Source organism: Salmo salar, chromosome 29 (assembly GCF_965601325.2).
Source record: "Salmo salar chromosome 29, fSalSal1, whole genome shotgun sequence".
NCBI lineage: Eukaryota > Metazoa > Chordata > Actinopteri > Salmoniformes > Salmonidae > Salmo > Salmo salar.
Window position 1 is genome coordinate 35,195,001 of NC_138319.1, and position 20,181 is coordinate 35,215,181.

At 42.3% G+C, this 20,181-nt stretch overlaps 1 protein-coding gene across 1 annotated transcript in view; it reads left to right on the forward strand.

Moving 5' to 3' along the window:
- Positions 1–20,181, forward strand: part of LOC100286462 (guanine nucleotide exchange factor VAV3) — a 179,890-nt gene that overhangs the window by 131,213 nt on the left and 28,496 nt on the right. The window contains exons 19-23 of the mRNA XM_045710531.2: positions 1,697–1,730; positions 7,775–7,905; positions 15,852–15,917; positions 16,805–16,839; positions 19,542–19,658. Coding sequence (XP_045566487.1) covers positions 1,697–1,730; positions 7,775–7,905; positions 15,852–15,917; positions 16,805–16,839; positions 19,542–19,658 — 383 coding nt within the window. The remainder of the gene's footprint in view (positions 1–1,696; positions 1,731–7,774; positions 7,906–15,851; positions 15,918–16,804; positions 16,840–19,541; positions 19,659–20,181) is intronic.

Genomic DNA, 20,181 nt, shown 5'->3' on the forward strand with positions numbered 1-20,181 from the left:
ACTATGATGTCAGAGATCACTATGATGTCAGAGACCACTATGATGACACACAAAATGTGTTTGATGGATCCTTTTTGTCTTCTTCTAATGCCTCTTAAGGGGAAAGTAATCAAAAAAAGTTATCAGATTATGTTACTGAGTTTGGGTAACCCAAAAGTTACATTACAGATTAAAATGTTGGACAGTGATGTACACTAGTATGTAGGTATGTAGCTTAGTGATGTACACTAGCAGGTAGTTTAGTGATGTACACTAGTGTGTAGGTGTGTAGCTTGGTGATGTACGCTAGCAGGTACACTACCGTTCTAAAGTTTGGGGTCACTTGGACATTTCCTTGTTTTTGAAAGAAAAGCATTTTTTCTCCCATTAAAATAACATCAAATTGCTCATAAATAAAGTGTAGACATTTAAAAAAAGTTATAATTAACCTTTATTTAACTAGGCAAGTCAGTTAAGAACACATTCTTATTTTCATTGACAGCCTAGGAACAGTGGATTAACTGACTTGTTTACCTTGTCAGCTCGGGGATTCGATCTAGCAACCTTTCGGTTACTGCCCCAACGCTCTAACCACTAGGCAGAGTTGCAAAGAAAAAGCCATATCACAGACTGGCCAATAAAAAGAAAAGATTAAGATGGGCAAAAGAACACAGACACTGGATAGAGGAACTCTGCCTAGAAGGCCAGCATCCCGGAGTCGCCTCTTCACTGTTGACGTTGAGACTGGTATTTTGAGGGTACTATTTAATGAAGTTGCCAGTTGAGGACTTGTGAGGCATCTGTTTCTCAAACTAGACACTCTAATGTACTTGTCCTCTTGCTCAGTTGTGCACCGGGGCCTCTCACTCTTCTTTCTATTCTGGTTAGAGCCAGTTTGCGCTGTTCTGTGAAGGGAGTAGTACACAGCGTTGTACGAGATCTTCAGTTTCTTGGCTATTTCTCGCATGGAATAGCCTTCATTTCTCAGAACAAGAATAGACTGACAAGTTTCAGAAGAAGGTACTTTGTTTCTGGCCATTTTGAGCCTGTAATCGAACCTACAAATGCTGATGCCCCAGATACTCAACTAGTCTGAAGAAGGCCAGTTTTATTGCTTCTTTAATCAGGACGACAGTTTACAGCTGTGCTAACATAATTACAAAAGGGTTTTTTAATGATCAATTAGCCTTTTAAAATGATAATCTTGGATTAGCTAACACAATGTGCCATTGGAACACAGGAGTGATGGTTGCTGATAATGGGCCTCTGTACGCCTATGTATATATTCCATTAAAAATCAGCCGTTTCCAGCAACAATAGTCATTTACAACATTAGCAATGTCTACACTGTATTTCTGATCAATTTGATGTTATTTTAATGGACATTTAAAAAAATAAATTACAGTCGAAGTCGGAAGTTTACATACACCTTAGCCAAATACATTTAAACTCAGTTTTTCACAATTCCTGACATTTAATAGTAAAAATTCCCTGTCTTAGGTCAGCTAGGATCACCACTTTATTTTAAGAATGTGAAATGTCAGAATAATAGTAGAGAGAATGACTGTATGTAGGTTAGTGAGGAAGCATTAGGTTGACGTCTCACCCTCTCTGAGCAAACCTGTGTTTCAGAGTGCAGTGAGAGTGAACTTGGTTGGTAATGAAATGACTCAGTGTGTGTGTGTGTCACAGTGGTGTTTGTTTTCTGACTTTGCAGGACAAATCCGTGCACGGACGGCGCTCAGATCCAGGTTAGTGCATTCTGAACACACCATGACAATAACTGTCATCTCTTACCCACTCACATCAGTAATATAATCCCCCTTCTTGCTCTCTCTCTATTTCACTCTCTCTCTCTCACTCTCTCGCTCTCACTCTTTCAATCTCTCTCTCTCTCTCACACCCTCTATCTCTCTCTCTCTATTTCACTCTCTCTCTCGCTCTCTCACTCTCTCGCTCTCACTCTTTAAATCTATCTCTCTCTCTCACACACACACACACCCTCTATCTCTCTCTCTCTCTTTCTCTCTCACACCCTCTATCTCTCTCTCTCTATTTCTTGCTCTCTCCTTCTTCCTCTGTGGGAATGAACCATGACATACTGCAACCTCTCAAATCAAAGAGGAGGAGGGTGTAAATTGCCTGTAAACTTGGCCCCGCTTTCCTTTGTAATTTCCCCTCTGTGAAAAATTCTTATTGACCCACCAGGCAGTGAAATCAATAGGCACTTGATTGCTTGAGACCTTATCATTTCATAATTATCCGCACTCACATAGTTCTGTCTGCTCAAAGGCGAACTAACACAGGGTTTGTCCTTGTGTTGATGGAAGTGCATTTCGTGCTCTAAGACTCGGTTCTCCCCACTGATAATTGTCATGGTACCGGTGTCTGTGCCGGGTAGGGCAAGCTAACACATGTAGCCCACACTCAATAGGTTGTTACATGGATTCAGATACCAACAAAGCAAGTCAAGTCAGTCCTCAATCTTGCCCTGATGTCTATAGTTAGAGCAGAGGAATAGGGTGTCAGAGTGACATAGTCCAGTACAGCAGTACTGCTGTAAGACAACCAGGAAACAACCAGTTGATTGTTATTGTGCAGCAGTAACCAGGTCTAATAACCAGGTCTAGTAAACAGATCTAGTAACCAGGTATAGTAAACAGGTCTAGTAACCAGGTATAGTAACCGGGTCTAGTAAACAGGTCTAGTAACCAGGTATAGTAAACAGGTCTAGTAACCAGGTCTAGTAAACAGGTCTAGTAACCGGGTCTAGTAAACAGGTCTAGTAACCGGGTCTAGTAAACAGGTCTAGTAACCAGGTCTAGTAAACAGGTCTAGTAACCAGGTCTAGTAAACAGGTCTAGTAACCGGGTCTAGTAAACAGGTCTAGTAACCAGGTATAGTAAACAGGTCTAGTAACCAGGTATAGTAAACAGGTCTAGTAACCAGGTCTAATAACCGGGTCTAGTAAACAGGTCTAGTAACCAGGTCTAATAACCAGGTCTAGTAAACAGGTCTAGTAACCAGGTCTAGTAACCAGGTCTAGTAACCAGGTCTAGTAAACAGGTCTAGTAAACAGGTCTAGTAACCGGGTCTAGTAAACAGGTCTAGTAACCAGGTCTAGTAAACAGGTCTAGTAACCAGGTCTAATAACCAGGTGTAATAAACAGGTATTATAACCAGGTCTAGTAACCAGGTCTAGTAACCAGGTCTAGTAACCAGGTCTAATAACCAGGTCTAGTAAACAGGTCTAATGAGCAGGTCTAGTAAACAGGTCTAGTAACCAGGTCTAGTAACCAGGTCTAGTAAACAAGTCTAATAACCAGGTCTAGTAAACAGGTCTAGTAACCAGGTCTAGTAAACAGGTCTAGTAACCAGGTCTAGTAAACAGGTCTAGTAACCAGGTCTAGTAAACAGGTCTAGTAAACAAGTGTAGTAACCAAGTCTAGTAACCAGGTCTAGTAAGCAGGTCTAGTAACTAGGTCTAGTAAACTGGTATAATAACCAGATCTAGTAAACAGGTCTAGTAAACATGTATAATAACCAGGTCTAGTAACCAGGTCTAGTAAACAGGTCTGGTTACCAGGACTAGTAAACTGGTATAATAACCAGGTCTAGTAAACAGGTTAAACATCCAGGTCTAGTAAATAGGTCTAGTGAACAGGTCTAGTAACCGGGTTTTATTACCAGGTCTAGTAAATAGGTGTAATAACTGGGTTTTATTACCAGGTCTAGTAAATAGGTCTAATAACTGGGTATTATTATCAGGTCTAGTAAATAGGTCTAATAACTGGGTATTATTACCAGGTCTAGTAAATAGGTCTAATAACTGGGTATTATAACCAGGTCTAGTAAATAGGTCTAATAAATGGGTATTATAACCAGGTCTAGTAAATAGGTCTAATAACTGGGTATTATTACCAGGTCTAGTAAATAGGTCTAATAACTGGGTATTATTACCAGGTCTAGTAAATAGGTCTAATAACTGGGTATTATTACCAGGTCTAGTAAATAGGTCTAATAACTGGGTATTATAACCAGGTCTAGTAAATAGGTCTAATAAATGGGTATTATAACCAGGTCTAGTAAATAGGTCTAATAACTGGGTATTATTACCAGGTCTAGTAAATAGGTCTAATAACTGGGTATTATTACCAGGTCTAGTAAATAGGTCTAATAACTGGGTATTATAACCAGGTCTAGTAAATAGGTCTAATAACTGGGTATTATTACCAGGTCTAGTAAATAGGTCTAATAACTGGGTATTATTACCAGGTCTAGTAAATAGGTCTAATAACTGGGTATTATTACCAGGTCTAGTAAATAGGTCTAATAACTGGGTATTATTACCAGGTCTAGTAAATAGGTCTAATAACTGGGTATTATTACCAGGTCTAGTAAATAGGTCTAATAACTGGGTATTATTACCAGGTCTAGTAAATAGGTCTAATAACTGGGTATTATAACCAGTTCTAATAACCAGGTCTAGTAACCAGGTCTAAAACCCAAACAAACATCATAGTGTACAAGGTTATCTCTCATCTGAGAACTGGACGAACTAGTGTACAATGATACTGTCTGTTTGTAGGGTTGATTTGAGAGAGGTTATGGTTATGATCGAACAGCCGGTGCGTGTATGTGTGTGTGTACAGTGGGTGTGTGTTTGTGTGTGTGTGTGTGTGCAGTGTGTGTGTGTGTGTGTATCTTCATTATCGTCTATAATTGGATCATTAATATTTTAGGAGAGTTAGAAGAGCCTGCCTGAAAAAGGCAAGGAGTTTACCTCCGCCCACCCCCCTCCACACACACACACCTTGCTGCATTCTGCATTCTGCACACACACATACACACACATATACACACACACACACTCCATCAGGATCACGTCCAGGGTGTGGAGTTTCAGTGTAACATAAAGTCATAGGAGTCACCTTGGGTATATTGGGGTCTCTGGATTCATTAGGTTGCTCAGTATGAAAGGGCATCAGTTCAGTTCTGCTCTGTGCTGGTACTAGAACACTGCTTCTCTGCTGGGCGGGCAGTCTCTCTCTCTCTCTCTCTCTCTCTCTCTCTCTCTCTCTCCCCTTTCTCACTCTCTCCCCTTTCTCACTCTCTCCCCTTTCTCACTCTTTCTCTCCCATCTCTCTCTCTCTCTCCCCCCTTTCTCTCTCTCTCTCTCTCTCTCTCTCTCTCTCTCTCTCTCTCTCTCTCTCTCTCTCTCTCTCCCCTCTTTCTCTCTCTCTCTGTCTCTGTCTCTCTCCCCTTTCTCTCTCTCTCTCTCTCCCCTCTTTCTCTCTCTCTCTGTCTCTGTCTCTCTCCCCTTTCTCTCTCTCTCCCCTTTCTCACTCTCTCCCCTTTCTCACTCTCTCCCCTTTCTCACTCTCTCCCCTTTCTCACTCTTTCTCTCCCATCTCTCTCTCTCTCTCCCCCTTTCTCTCTCTCTCTCACTCTCTCTCAATTTCTGTTCAATTTCAATTTAAGGGCTTTATTGGGGAATGTATGTTACCATTGCCAAAACAATAAGAATTAACAGTAAACATTACATTCACAAAAGTTCCAGAAGAATAAAGACATTTCAAATGGCATATGTCTATATACAGTGTTGTAACGATGTGCAAATAGTTAAAGTACAAAAGGGAAGATAAATAAACATAAATATGGGTTGTATTTACAATGGTGTTTGTTCTTCACTGGTTACCCTTTTCTTATGGCAACAGGTCACAATTCTTGCTGCTGTGATGGCCCACTGTGGTATTTCACCCAATAGATATGGGAGTTTTTCAAAATATGAGGGAAATATGTGTCTTTAATATGGTCATACATTTGGCAGGTGGTTAGGAAGTGCAGCTCAGTTTCCACCTCATTTTGTGGGCAGTGTGCTCATAGCCGGTCTTCTCTTGAGCGCCAGGTCTGCCTACGACGGCCTTTCTCAATAGCAAGGCTATGCTCACTGAGTCTGTACATAGTCAAAGCTTTCCTTAAGTTTGGGTCTGTCACAGTGGTCAGGTATTCTGCCACTGTGTACTCTCTGTTTAGGGTCAAATATAATTCTAGTTTGCTCAGTTTTTTTGTTAATTCTTTGCAATGTGTCAAGTAATACTTTTTTTGTTTTCTCATGATTTGTTGCTGTCCTGGGATTCTGTGGGATCCGTTTGTGTTTGTGAACAGAGCCCCAGGACCAGCTTGCTTAGGGGACTATTCTCCAGGTTCATCTCTCTCTAGGTGATTGCTTTGTTATGGAAGGTTTGGGAATCGCTTCCTTTTAGGTGGTTGTAGAATTTAACGGCTCTTTTCTTGTTTTTGATAATTAGCGGGTATCGCTCTAATTCTGCTCTGCATGCATTATTTGGTGTTTTAAGAGTATATTTTTGCAGAATTCTGTCTCAGTGTGGTGTTTGTCCCATTTTGTGAATTCTTGGTTGGTGAGCGGAACCCAGAACTCACAACCATACAGGGCAATGGGTTCTATAATTGATTCAAGGATTTTTTTATGAGATCTTAATTGGGATGTCAAATGATATTTTCCTCTCTTTCTCTCTCTTTCTCTCGCTCTCTATCTCTCTTTCCTCTTTCTCTCTCCTCTCTCTCTCCCCCCCTCTCTCGCTCTCTCTCTCTCTCGGTCCTCTCTCTCTCCCCTCTCTCTCTCTCCTCTCTCTGTCTCGCTCGCTCTCTCTCTTTCTCTCTCTCTCGGTCCTCTCTCTCTCCCCTCTCTCTCTCTCCTCTCTCTGTCTCGCTCGCTCTCTCTCTTTCTCTCTCTCACGGTCCTCTCTATCTCCCCCCTCTCTCTCGTCTTTCTTTCTTTCTTTCTTTCTTTCTTTCTTTCTTTCTTTCTTTCTTTCTTTCTTTCTTTCTTTCTTTCTTTCTTTCTTTCTTTCTTTCTTTCTCTCTCTCTCTCTCTCTCTCTCTCTCTCGCGCGCGCTCTCTCTCTCTCTGTCCTCTCTTTCTGTCCTCTCACTCTCTCTCTCTGTCTCTCTGTAAGGACTGTGGTGGACTTTTTTTCTTGAGCTGAGAGAGAAATACATTGTGGTGCTTATTATCAGAGATCCTTTGTCTGCGTGTGAGTGTGGGTTAGGGTTAGACTAGTCCATCTCCAAGCAGGGTTAGGGTTAGACCGGTCCATCTCCAAGCAGGGTTAGACTAGTCCTTCTCCAAGCAGGGTTAGATCAGTCTATCTCCAAGCAGGGTTAGACCAGTCCTTCTCCAAGCAGGGTTAGACCAGTCCTTCCCCAAGCAGGGTTAGACTAGTCCTTCTCCAAGCAGGGTTAGACCAGTCCATTTCCAAGCAGGGTTAGACCAGTCCTTCTCCAAGCAGGGTTAGACCAGTCCTTCCCCAAGCAGGGTTAGACTAGTCCTTCTCCAAGCAGAGTTAGACCAGTCCATCTCCAAGCAGGGTTAGACCACTCCATCTCCAAGCAGGGTTAGGGTTAGACCTGTCCTTCTCCAAGATGGGTTAGGGTTAGACTGGTCCATCTCCATGCAGGGTTAGACCAGTCCATCTCCAAGCAGGGTTAGTGTTAGACTGGTCCACCTCCAAGCAGGGTTAGGGTTAGACTAGTCCATCTCCAAGCAGGGTTAGGGTTAGACTGGTCCATCTCCAAGCAGGGTTAGGGTTAGGGTCAATGCAAATAGTCCGGGTAGCCATTTGATTAGCGAATATGAACACACACATAATATGAACACACACACACACACACACACACACACACACACACACACACACACACACACACACACACACACACACACACACACACACACACACACTGACGTTTTCCGCTTGTGTCTTCTCCCTCAGGTCTACCTAAGATGTTGGTGACTAGGAACTATTTCGGCATGCCCAGTCCCATGTGTGGCCCGCCCCTCAACATTCAGCAAGGTGACATCATCGAGCTGGTCTGTGCTGATCTACACAGCACTTGGTGGCAGGTGACACATCGTTCTGTGTGTTTCTCTGTGTGTATGTGTGTTGTGGGTGTGTTTTGTGTGTTGTGGGTGTGTCTTGCGTGTGTGGGTGTGTCTTGCGTGTGTGGGTGTGTTTTGCGTGTGTGGGTGTGTCTTGCGTGTGTGGGTGTGTCTTGCGTGTGTGGGTGTGTCTTGCGTGTGTGGGTGTGTTTTGCGTGTGTGGGTGTGTCTTGCGTGTGTGGGTGTATCTTGCGTGTGTGGGTGTGTCTTGCGTGTGTGTGTGTGTGTGTGCGTGCGTGTGTGTGTGCGTGTTTGTTTTGCGTGTGTATGCTTGTCTGTCTTGCGTGTGTGTGTGTGTGTGTGTGTGTGTGTGTGTGTGTGTGTGTGTGTGTGTGTGTGTGTGTGTGTGTGGTGGCAGGTAAGGAGTCACTTCTCTTCACCAGTAGATGTGACCTCACTCCCCTTTCAAATGAAACTAAATCAATTGGTTTGTTCAGTCATGATTTGATAGCATTGTGTTATAGTGTAAACGAAGACATTAAGCCCTGACCAGTGACGTAACATTGTATGAGCACTGAACAGGTAAACCTATTGAAAGACACATCTCTCAGACTGGAGCACGACTCCCTAAAGCTGAAGGAGCACGGTGGAACGATAGCCATCATTTTATTTATATGGCAAGAAGTGTTATTTTATAAGTCTTGCGATCCATGTCTTGAACTTAACAACATTTTTGTTTAATTCTCACAGTATTTTGTTATCAACATGACTCCATCTAGTTTCTTAGACTGGTCTGATTTGGTCGGCATCTTATTCAAATCTGACTGTGCCTCTGTGACTGTGCCTCTGTGACTGTGCCTCTGTGACGTTGTCGTGCCCTCTTCATAGTCTCTGTGACTAGGTGACTGTGACTAGGTGACTGTGACTGTGTGACTGTGTCTGTGACTGTGTGACTGTGCCTCTGTGACTAGGTGACTGTGCCTCTGTGACTGTGTGACTGTGTCTCTGTGACTGTGCCTCTGTGACTGTGTGACTGTGTCTCTGTGACTGTGTGACTGTGCCTCTGTGACTGTGTGACTGTGCCTCTGTGCCTCTGTGTCTGTCACAAGCGTCGTATTGAATAGACCATGGTGCAGCGTGGCTAGTGCTCATTCTTAATTCTTTAATGAAGAACACTTTACAAAAATAACAAAAACGACCAACAGTTCCGTCAGGTACAACAACTAAACGGAAAATAACCACCCACAAAACCCAAAGGAAAACAGGCTGCCTAAGTATGGCTTCCAATCAGAGACAACGAAAGACACCTGCCTCTGATTGGAAACCATACTCGGTCAAACATGGAAAACGATACATAGAAATAGAAAACTAGAACAAATTCCCCTAGAAACAAAAAACCCCAAAACACACAAAACAACCCCCCTGCCACGCCCTGACCATTCTACTATTGCAAATGACCCTTTTCACTGGTCAGGACGTGACAGTGCCTCTGTGACAATGTGACTGTGCCTGTGTGACTGTGTGACTCCAGTGCATTTCTACCTGCAGTGTCAGTGTGTAACATACTGCTAAGGATGACTGCACATGAAATGCTGGCTAATCCTCTGTTTGGTAATTGTGAAAAGTGTTGGTACAAGCTGTAGATGAGCGGTTTAACAGAAACATGGAAACACAGGGACAGGATGTGGAGGAACATTTCATCATGTCGTCATGTGGGGGGATGTCTTACAGCATACACACACACATGCACACACACACACACACACACACACACACACACACACACACACACACACACACACACACACACACACACACACACACACACACACGCACACACGCAAGAACACACATGTACGCACACACACGCACGCACACGCACATACTAACACACACTCACGTGTACACACACACGCACACACACACACACACACACACACACACACACACACACACACACACACAATGCGTCTTTAATCTAGGAGAACAATAACAGGCCAGCAGGAATAAACAGATAAACAGAGAGCAGCAGCAGCAGCATAAAAATGGGGGGTGGGGTCAATGCAAATAGTCCGGGTAGCCATTTGATTAGCTGTTCAGTAGTCTTATGGCTTGGGGGTAAAAACTGTTGAGAAGCCTTTTTGTCCTAGACTTGAGAGAACAGTCTATGACTAGGGTGGCTGGAGTCCCTGGCAATTCTTTGGGCCTTCCTCTGACACTGCCTGGTATAGAGGTCCTGGATGGCAGGAAGCTTGGCCCCAGTGATGTACTGGGCCGTTCGCACTACCATCTGTAGTGCCTTGCGGTCGGAGGCCGAGCAGTTGCCATACCAGGCGGTGATGCAACCAGTCAGGATGCTCTTGATGGTGCAGCTGTAGAACCTTTTGAAGATCTCAGGACCCATGCCAAATCTTTGTAGTTTCCCGAGGGGGAATAGGCTTTGTCGTACCCTCTTCACGACTGTCTTGGTGTGTTTGGACCATTCTAGTTTGTTGGTGATGTGGACACCAAGGAACACCAAGGAGCTCTCAACCTGCTCCACTGCAGTCCCGTCAATGAGAATGGGGGCGTGCTCGGTCCTCCTTTTTCTGTAGTCCATAATCATCTCCTTTGTCTTGATCATGTTGAGTTAGAGGTTGTTGTCCTGGTACCACACTGCCAGGTCTCTTACCTCCTCCCTATAGGCTGTCTCATCGTTGTCAGTGATCAGTCCTACCATTGTTGTGTCATCGGCAAACTTAATGATGGTGTTGGAGTCGTCCTTGGCCATGCAGTCATGGGTGAACAGGGAGTGCAGGAGAGGACTGAGCACGCACTCCTGAGAGGCCCCTGTGTTGAGGATTAGCATGGCAGATGTGTTGTTACCTACCCTTACCACCTGGGGAGGCCCGTAAGGAAGTCCAGGATCCAGTTGCAGAGGGAGGTGTTTAGCCCCAGGGTCCGTAGCTTAGTGATGAGCTTTGAGGGCACTATGGTGTTGAGCGCTGAGCTGTAGTCAGTGAAAAGCATTCTCACATAGGTGTTTATTTTGTCCAGGTGGGAAAAGGCAGTGTGGAGTGCAATAGAGATTGCATCATCTGTGGATCTGTTGGGGCGGTATGCAAATTGAAGTGGGTCTAGCGTTTCTGGGATAATGGTGTTGATGTGAGCCATGACCAGCCTTTCAAAGCGTTTCATGGCTACAGACGTGAGTGCTACGTGTCGGTAGTCATTTAGGCAGGTTACCTTGGTGTTCTTGGTCACAGGGACTATGGTGGTCTGCTTAAAACATATTGGTATTACAGACTCGGACAGGGAGAGGTTGAAAATGTCTGTGAAGACACTTGCCAGTTTTGTCAGCGCATGCTCGGAGTACACGTCCTGGTAATCCGTCTGGCCCTGCGGCCTTGTGAATGTTGACCTGTTTAAAGGTCTTACTCACTTCGGCTACGGAGAGCATGATCACACAGTTGTCCGGTCGGGCTGATGCTCTCATGCATGTTTCAGTGTTACTTACCTCGAAGTGAGCAAGAAGTTATTTAGCTCGTCTGGTTGGCTCATGTAGCTGGGCAGCTCATGGCTGTGCTTCCCTTTGTAGTCCGTAATAGTTTGCAAGCCCTGCCACATCTGACGAGCGTCAGAGCCGGTGTAGTACGATTCAATCTTTGTCTGTTTGATGGTTCGTTGGAGGGCATAGCGGGATTTCTTATAATTTTCCGGGTTAGAGTCACGCTCCTTAAAAGCGGCAGCTCTACCCTTTAGCTCAGTGCAGATGTTTTCTGTAATCCATGGCTGCTGGTTGGGGTATGTACGTACGGTCACTGTGGGGACGACGTCGTGGATGTAATTATTGATGAAGCCGGTGACTGATGTGGTGTACTCCTCAATGCCATCGGAAGAATTCCTGGAACATATTCCAGTCTGTGCTAGCAAAACAGTCCTGTAGCTTAGTATCTGCATCATATAACCACTTTCTTATTGTGTGAGTCACTGGTACTTCCTGCTTTAGTGTTTGCTTGTAAGCAGGAATCAGGAGGATAGAGTTATGGTCAGATTTGCCAAATGGAGGGCGAGGGAGAGCTTTGTACGCATCTATGTGTGTGGAGTAAAAGTGGTATAGAGTATTTTTACCCCTCTGCTTTCACATTTAACATGCTGGTAGAAATGAGGTAAAACAGATTTAAGTTTCCCTGCATTAAAGTCCCCGGCCACTAGGAGCGCCGCCTCTGGATGAGCATTTTCCTGTTTGCTTATGGTCCTATACAGCTCGTTGAGTGTCGTCTTAGTACCAGTTTGTGGTGTTTAATAGACAGTTACGAAAAATATAGATGAAAATTCTCTTTTTAATAGCGTGGTCTACAGCTTATAATGTGATACTCTACCTCAGTCGATCAAAACCTGGAGCCTTCCTTAATATTAGATTTCGTGCACCAGCTGTTATTTACAAATATACACAGACCTCCATCCCTTGTCTTAACAGAGGCAGCTGTTCTATCTTGTCGATGGACCGAAACCCAGCCATCTGTATGTTATCCATGTCATCGTTCAGGCACGACTCAGTGAAACATAAGATGTTACTGTTTTTAATGTCCCGTTGGTAGGATATCCTTGATCAGAGATCATCCATTTTGTTTGTTATTTTGCTGTTAACGTTGGCTAATAGGACTCATGGTAGAGGGGGTTTACTCACTCGCCTACGAATTCTCAGAAGGCAGCCCGACCTCCGCCCCTTTTTTCTCTGTCTTTTCTATACGCAAATAACGGGGATTTGGGCCCGTTCCTGAGCAAGCAGTATATCCTTCGCGTCGGACTTGTTAAAGAAAACATCTTTGTCTAGTTCGTGGTGAGTAATCACTGTTCTGATGTCCAAAAGTAATTTTGGTCATAAGAGACAGTAGCAGCAACACTATGTACAAAATAAATTTTAAAATTAAAACGTTACAAACAAAATAGCACAGTTGGTTAGGAGCACGTAAAACGGCAGCCATCCCCTCCAGCGCTCATATAGGGATTAGGTTTAGAGTTAGGGTGAGTATTAGGGTTAGGATTAGGAGATAGGGTTAGGTTTAGAGTTAAGGTGAGAATTAGCGTTAGGATTAGGAGATAGGATTAGGTTTAGAGTTAGGGTGAGAATTAGGGTTAGGATTAGGAGATAGTATTAGGTTTAGAGTTAGGGTGAGAATTAGGGTTAGGATTAGGAGATAGGATTAGGTTTAGAGTTAGGGTGAGAATTAGGGTTAGGATTAGGAGATAGGGTTAGGTTTAGAGTTAGGGTGAGAATTAGGGTTAGGATTAGGAGATAGGATTAGGTTTAGAGTTAGGGTGAGAATTAGGGTTAGGATTAGGAGATAGGATTAGGTTTAGAGTTAGGGTGAGAATTAGGGTTAGGATTAGGAGATTGGATTAGTTTTAGAGTTAGGGTGAGAGTTAGGGTTAGGATTAGGAGATAGGATTAGGTTTAGAGTTAGGGTGAGAATTAGGGTTAGGATTAGGAGATAGGGTTAGGTTTAGAGTTAGGGTGAGAATTAGGGTTAGGATTAGGAGATAGGATTAGGTTTAGAGTTAGGGTGAGAATTAGGGTTAGGATTAGGAGATAGGGTTAGGTTTAGAGTTAGGGTGAGAATTAGGGTTAGGATTAGGAGATAGGATTAGGTTTAGGTTCATGGTTAGCTGTTAGTGAAAATAGGATTTTGAATCAATTGTTTGATCCCCACAAGGATAGTTAAACAAACCTGTTTGCATGTGTGTGTTGTGTGTGTGCGTGCGTCTTTCCAATCCACAAAGAGTCACTGGCCCATTCAGCTCTGTGTTTGTATGTTTTGGTCTGGCCGGCTGGCTGACATTGCAACAACAGCGGCACAGAGGGCTTTTATGCTTCCTTATGGCCACTAGGACCTATTTCCCCCCTTAGCTGTTGAATAAGATTTGTATATATTTCTATTTATTTATTTCTTTTATTTGACATTGTGCAAAAAAAATGACAGCTTTACTTTTAGCCCACTTCATCTCTGTACCACCCCCCCCTCGGTGACAGCTGATAGGGTTACAGAACGCTCATTATTCATCACCGTGGTAACCAGCAGACCATAATTCCTGTTCTGGTGCCAGACTAATATAATTGATCACTGTAATTTCATTTGGTTCTGTTGACTCTAACAGGGTTAAAGCTTGATGATTATCACAACACTCATCTGAGGCTCATAACCAATAGGAGAGTTTTCCAAAAGCACTGATCAAATGTTATAAAGCTAACTGTATTAGGGGTGCTCAGATGTGTTATCTCTCTCTGTGTGACTCAGATGTGTTATCTCTCTCTGTGTGACTCAGATGAGACTAGAACTCTTCAGTCTAGACTTCTTTAGAGTCATTACCATCAGGAGACTAGAACTCTTCAGTCTAGACTTCTTTAGAGTCATTACCATCAGGAGACTAGGAACTCTTCAGTCTAGACTTCTTTAGAGTCATTACCATCAGGAGACTAGGAACTCTTCAGTCTAGACTTCTTTAGAGTCATTACCATCAGGAGACTAGAACTCTTCAGTCTAGATTTCTTTAGAGCCATTACCATCAGGAGACAAGGAACTCTTCAGTCTAGACTTCTTTAGAGTCATTACCATCAGGAGACTAGGAACTCTTCAGTCTAGACTTCTTTAGAGTCATTACCATCAGGAGACTAGAACTCTTCAGTCTAGACTTCTTTAGAGTCATTACCATCAGGAGACTAGGAACTCTTCAGTCTAGACTTCTTTAGAGTCATTACCATCAGGAGACTAGAACTCTTCAGTCTAGATTTCTTTTGAGTCATTACCATCAGGAGACTAGGACTCTTCAGTCTAGACTTCTTTAGAGTCATTACCATCAGGAGACTAGAACTCTTCAGTCTAGACTTCTTTAGAGCCATTACCATCAGGAGACTAGAACTCTTCAGTCTAGATTTCTTTAGAGTCATTACCATCAGGAGACTAGAACTCTTCAGTCTAGATTTCTTTAGAGTCATTACCATCAGGAGACTAGGAACTCTTCAGTCTAGATTTCTTTAGAGCAATTACCATCAGGAGACTAGCAACTCTTCAGTCTAGACTTCTTTAGAGTCATTACCATCAGGAGACTAGGAACTCTTCAGTCTAGACTTCTTTAGAGCAATTACCATCAGGAGACTAGCAACTCTTCAGTCTAGACTTCTTTAGAGCCATTACCATCAGGAGACTAGGAACTCTTCAGTCTAGATTTCTTTAGAGTCATTACCATCAGGAGACTAGGACTCTTCAGTCTAGACTTCTTTAGAGTCATTACCATCAGGAGACTAGAACTCTTCAGTCTAGACTTCTTTAGAGCCATTACCATCAGGAGACTAGAACTCTTCAGTCTAGATTTCTTTAGAGTCATTACCATCAGGAGACTAGGAACTCTTCAGTCTAGATTTCTTTAGAGTCATTACCATCAGGAGACTAGAACTCTTCAGTCTAGACTTCTTTAGAGCCATTACCATCAGGAGACTAGCAACTCTTCAGTCTAGACCTCTTTAGAGTCATTACCATCAGGAGACTAGGAACTCTTCAGTCTAGACTTCTTTAGAGCCATTACCATCAGGAGACTAGGAACTCTTCAGTCTAGATTTCTTTAGAGTCATTACCATCAGGAGACTAGAACTCTTCAGTCTAGACTTCTTTAGAGCCATTACCATCAGGAGACTAGCAACTCTTCAGTCTAGACCTCTTTAGAGTCATTACCATCAGGATACTAGAACTCTTCAGTCTAGACTTCTTTAGAGTCATTACCATCAGGAGACTAGGACTCTTCAGTCTAGACTTCAACTCTCTCCACCAGTGATTATATCAACAATCAACAAAAACAAAGTCTGTAAATCTGCTCTGCTCTGTGCTGCTGAACTAATTGTTACTGAAGTACAGAGACAAAGTTACCCAGACGAATGTAATTATCTCTCTCTCTTTCTCTTTCTCTCTCTCTCTCTCTTTCTGCTGTGGTTTCAGGGCAAAATCGTGAAAACAAGAGAAGTTGGCTTCTTTCCAAGCAATGCCGTGAAGCCGTGCCCATGTGTAAGCCAAACACTAAGCATCAATTCTCCGTCCTTTAGAAGTGTTGTTCAAGCAGTAATCAGAGACTTGGGTGGCTAAGCAGGCAGATGAACATATTCTTCCAGGGGGTGAAACAGACACTGGGATGATTGTTAGAAACTTTGCCACAGGGGGAAAATTAGGGGATTTTACATGATTATATGATTAAAGGAGATAATTCACGGTGCTTTCGCTGCAGTTTTTATATTCAACAATTGAATTAGGAAGACAGTTTATATACTTCACTGTGTCATTTCACATTTCATACCACTAAAGAAGAAGGCATATCCAAAGCTATCTATCACTAAATGCATGGGAAACATTTGCTAGTAAAACTATGTTTTGTCCATTTTGACTTGATTTTATCACTGAACGTCTTGTTCCTTCAGAATCCACATTGCCATAATGTCTCAGTTTTCAGTCAGAAAATATGTCATGCATAGATTAACTTTGATAATGACACAAAGTTATCCAGCGCTATCTGGGTGCTTACACCATGGTAAAGATAACAAGTACATTATGCTTCTTCATTAGGTTCATAAGAACTACCAAAACTACCTGTTGATGACAAAACCCAAATATTATGTTAAGCATATTCATGGTAGCCGGAACTACCGCCACAAAAGAGAGGGGAAAACAAATACTATTGACTTAGTTGGCCGTAGGGGAAAGTGAATGCTTAACTGACTGATGTATGAAACAGTGAGATTCAGGTTGGGTGGGATTGTGGGAATGAAAGAACAATGGCTCACGTGTTGCTCTTTCTCTCTCTCTTTCTCTCTCTCCTCTCTGCTCTCTTCTCTCACTTTTTTATCTCTCCCTCTCTCTTTCTCTCTCACTTTTCTCTCTCTCTCTTCTATTTACCCCAGGTCCCTAAACCTGTCGACTACTCCACACAACCCTGGTATGTTCACATGCGAATGGATCTCACCAAACTTTCATGCCAAAAAATGCCTTTCCCTTTATTTGTAGAAATATGGTGGGTTGTGTATCAACCTTTCAGGTTAAATTGGTGGGGGTTATTTCAGGTTAAATTGGTGGGGGTTATTTCATCTTTATTTAACTAGGATAGTCAGTTAAGAACAAATTCTTATTGACAGCCTAGGAACAGTGGGTTAACTGTCCGTTCAGGGCAGAACGACAGATTTGTACCTTGTCAGCTCGGGGATTTGAACCTGCAACCTTTCAGTTATTAGTCTAACGCTCTAACCACTAGGCTACCTGCGGCCCCATCTAGGCTGTAGTCTAGTATACGACTCCTGATTCTGCTCTATAGGTTATACACTGCCTTCAGAAAGTATCCATACCCCTTGACCTATTCCACATTTTGTTGTGTTACAGCCTGAATTCAAAATGGATTAATTATTTGAAAACATATTTTTTGAAATATTTTCTAATTTATTTCAAATGAAATACAGAAATATCTAATTTACATAAGTATTCACACCCTTGAGTCAATACATGTTAGAATCACCTTTGGCAGTGGTTACAGCTGTGAGTCTTTCTGGGTAAGTCTAAGAGCCTTGCACACCTGGATTGTACAATATTTACACATTATTTGTCACGTCCTGACCATAGAAATATGTTATTTTCTATGGTAGAGTAGGTCAGGGTGTGACAGTTTTCTTCTTCTATGTTTTATATTTCTATGTTGTCAGGTTCTAGTTTTGTATTTCTATGTTGGGGTTTTGTTTGGGATGATCTCCAATTAGAGGCAGCTGGTCCTCGTTGTCTCTAATTGGAGATCATACTTAAGTAGGGTTTTTTTCCACCTGGGTTTTTGGGAGATTGTTTTTTGAGTAGTGTATGTTTCACCTCTGCGTCACGGTTTGTTGTTTTGTTCTTTAGTTTATGTTTATGTATCGCATAGTTTCACAGTGTAAATAAAATGTGGAACGACACACACGCTGCACTTCTCCTTACGACATCCGTGACATTATTATTTTGAACATTTTACTGCAGTGGGCTAAATCGGGGTCACACAGAGTGTTTCCTGGTCGTCTTAAATAAATCTAAGTTTGAAAGAAAACTTCACACACATGGTTATGGGCTTAAATAAGATGCCACCTGTACAGATATAGAGTTGAATGTATTTAATTTAGAGTTTACATCCCAATATTACACTTTATATGACACTGCAGAAGTCTGAAATATAACACAACCGTTTGACATAGAAACACTGGATTTTCGGCAGTTTTTTTAATGAAAAATATCAATAACATTCCATCCATGAGGCCACTAGAGGGTGATTTGGTCATTTGACGCAGGAAAGGGCTATAATTCTTCAAGCTTTGTCTTGTTGGTTGTTGATCATTGCTAGACAGATATTTTCAAGTCTTGCCATACATTTTCAAGATGATTTAAGTCAAAACTGTCATCGTCGTCTTGGTAAGTAACTCCAGTGTATATTTGTCCAGCTGAAAGGTGAATTCCTCTCCCCGTGTTTGTTGCAAAGCAGACTGAACCAGGTTTTCCTAAAGGATTTTGCCTGTGCTCAGCTCTATTTTGTTTATTTTTATCCTAAAAAGCGTCCTAGTCCTTGCCGATGACAAGCAACCCATAACATGATGCAGGCACCACCATGCTAGAAAATATGAAGAGTGGCACTCAGTGATGTTTTGTGTTGGATTTGCCCCAAACATAACGCTTTGTATTCAGGAATTATTTAGCAGTATTACTTTACTTCCTTGTTGCAAACAGAATACATGTTGTGGAATATTTGTATTATGTACAGGTTCTTTTCACTCTAGGTTAGTATTGTGGAGTAACTACAATGTAACCACAAAGTAACTACAATGTTGTTGATCCATCCTCATGTATCTCCTATCACAGCCATTAAACTCTGTAACTGTTTTAAAATCGCCATTGGCCTCATGGTGAAATCCCTGAGCAGTTTCCCTTCTCTCCGGCAACTTAGTTAGGAAGGACACCTGTATCTTTGTAGTGACTGGGTGTATTGATGCACCATCCAAAGTGTAATTAATAACTTCACCATGCTCAAAGGATATTCAATGTCTGCTTTTTTTTTACCATCTATCAATAGTTGCCCTTCTTTGCGAGGCATTGGTAAACCTCCTTGGTCTTTGTGGTTGAATCGGTGTTAGAGATTCACTGCTCCACTGAGGGACTTTACAGGTAATTGTATGTGTGGGGTACAGAGATGAGGTAGTCATTCAAAAATCATGTTAAAGAGTGAGTCCATGCAACTAATTATGTGACTTGTTAAGCAGATGAATTACTCCTGAACTTATTTAGGCTTGCCATAACAAAGGGGTTGAATACATTTCAGCTTTTCATTTTTTATTCATTTGTAAACATTTCTAAAAACATAATTCCACTTTGATATTATGGGGTATTGCCAGTGACACAAAATATCAATTTAATCAATTTTATATTCAGGCTGTAACACAACAAAATGTGGAAAAAGTCAAGGGGTGTGAAAACCTTCTGAAGCCACTGTAACACTATGTATGTTTCAGTTTTATTTATAACCTTCATATGTTCTGTCTGTGTATACAGCATCTCTAAACTATCATATCCTGCCTGTGGCTCCTGTATACAGTATCTCTAACCTATCATATCCTGCCTTTGGGTACTGTACTGTAGGTTTGCTGGGCCCATGGAGAGACTGCAGGCTGAGGCAGAGCTGATTAGCAGAGGCAACAGCACCTACCTGGTCCGTCACCGGAGCCGCGAGCTCACAGAGTACGCCATCAGCATCAAGTAAGTTAGTAGCATGGCAGTACTGCACATTACAGTACAGTACATTACAGTACATTACGGTATAGCACAGTACAGCACATTGTATAGCACATTACAGTACATTACAGCACAGTATAGCACATTACAGTACATTACAGCACAGTATAGCACATTACAGTACATTACAGCACAGTATAGCACATTACAGTACATTACAGCACAGTATAGCACATTACAGTACATTACAGCACAGTATAGCACATTACAGTACAGCATATTACAGTATAGCACATTACAGTACATTACAGTATAGCACATTACAGCACATTACAGCATATTACAGTATAGCACATTACAGTACAGCACATTACAGCACATTACAGCATATTACAGTATAGCACATTACAGTACTGTTGTGTCTTTGGCTATGCCGGGTAAAGTGATATGACATGCTATTCTATAAAATCATTTCTCTGTAATTAATATTACCTGATTGAACTAATCATATAAATGTAGTTAACTAGAAAGCCGGGGCACCACGAAA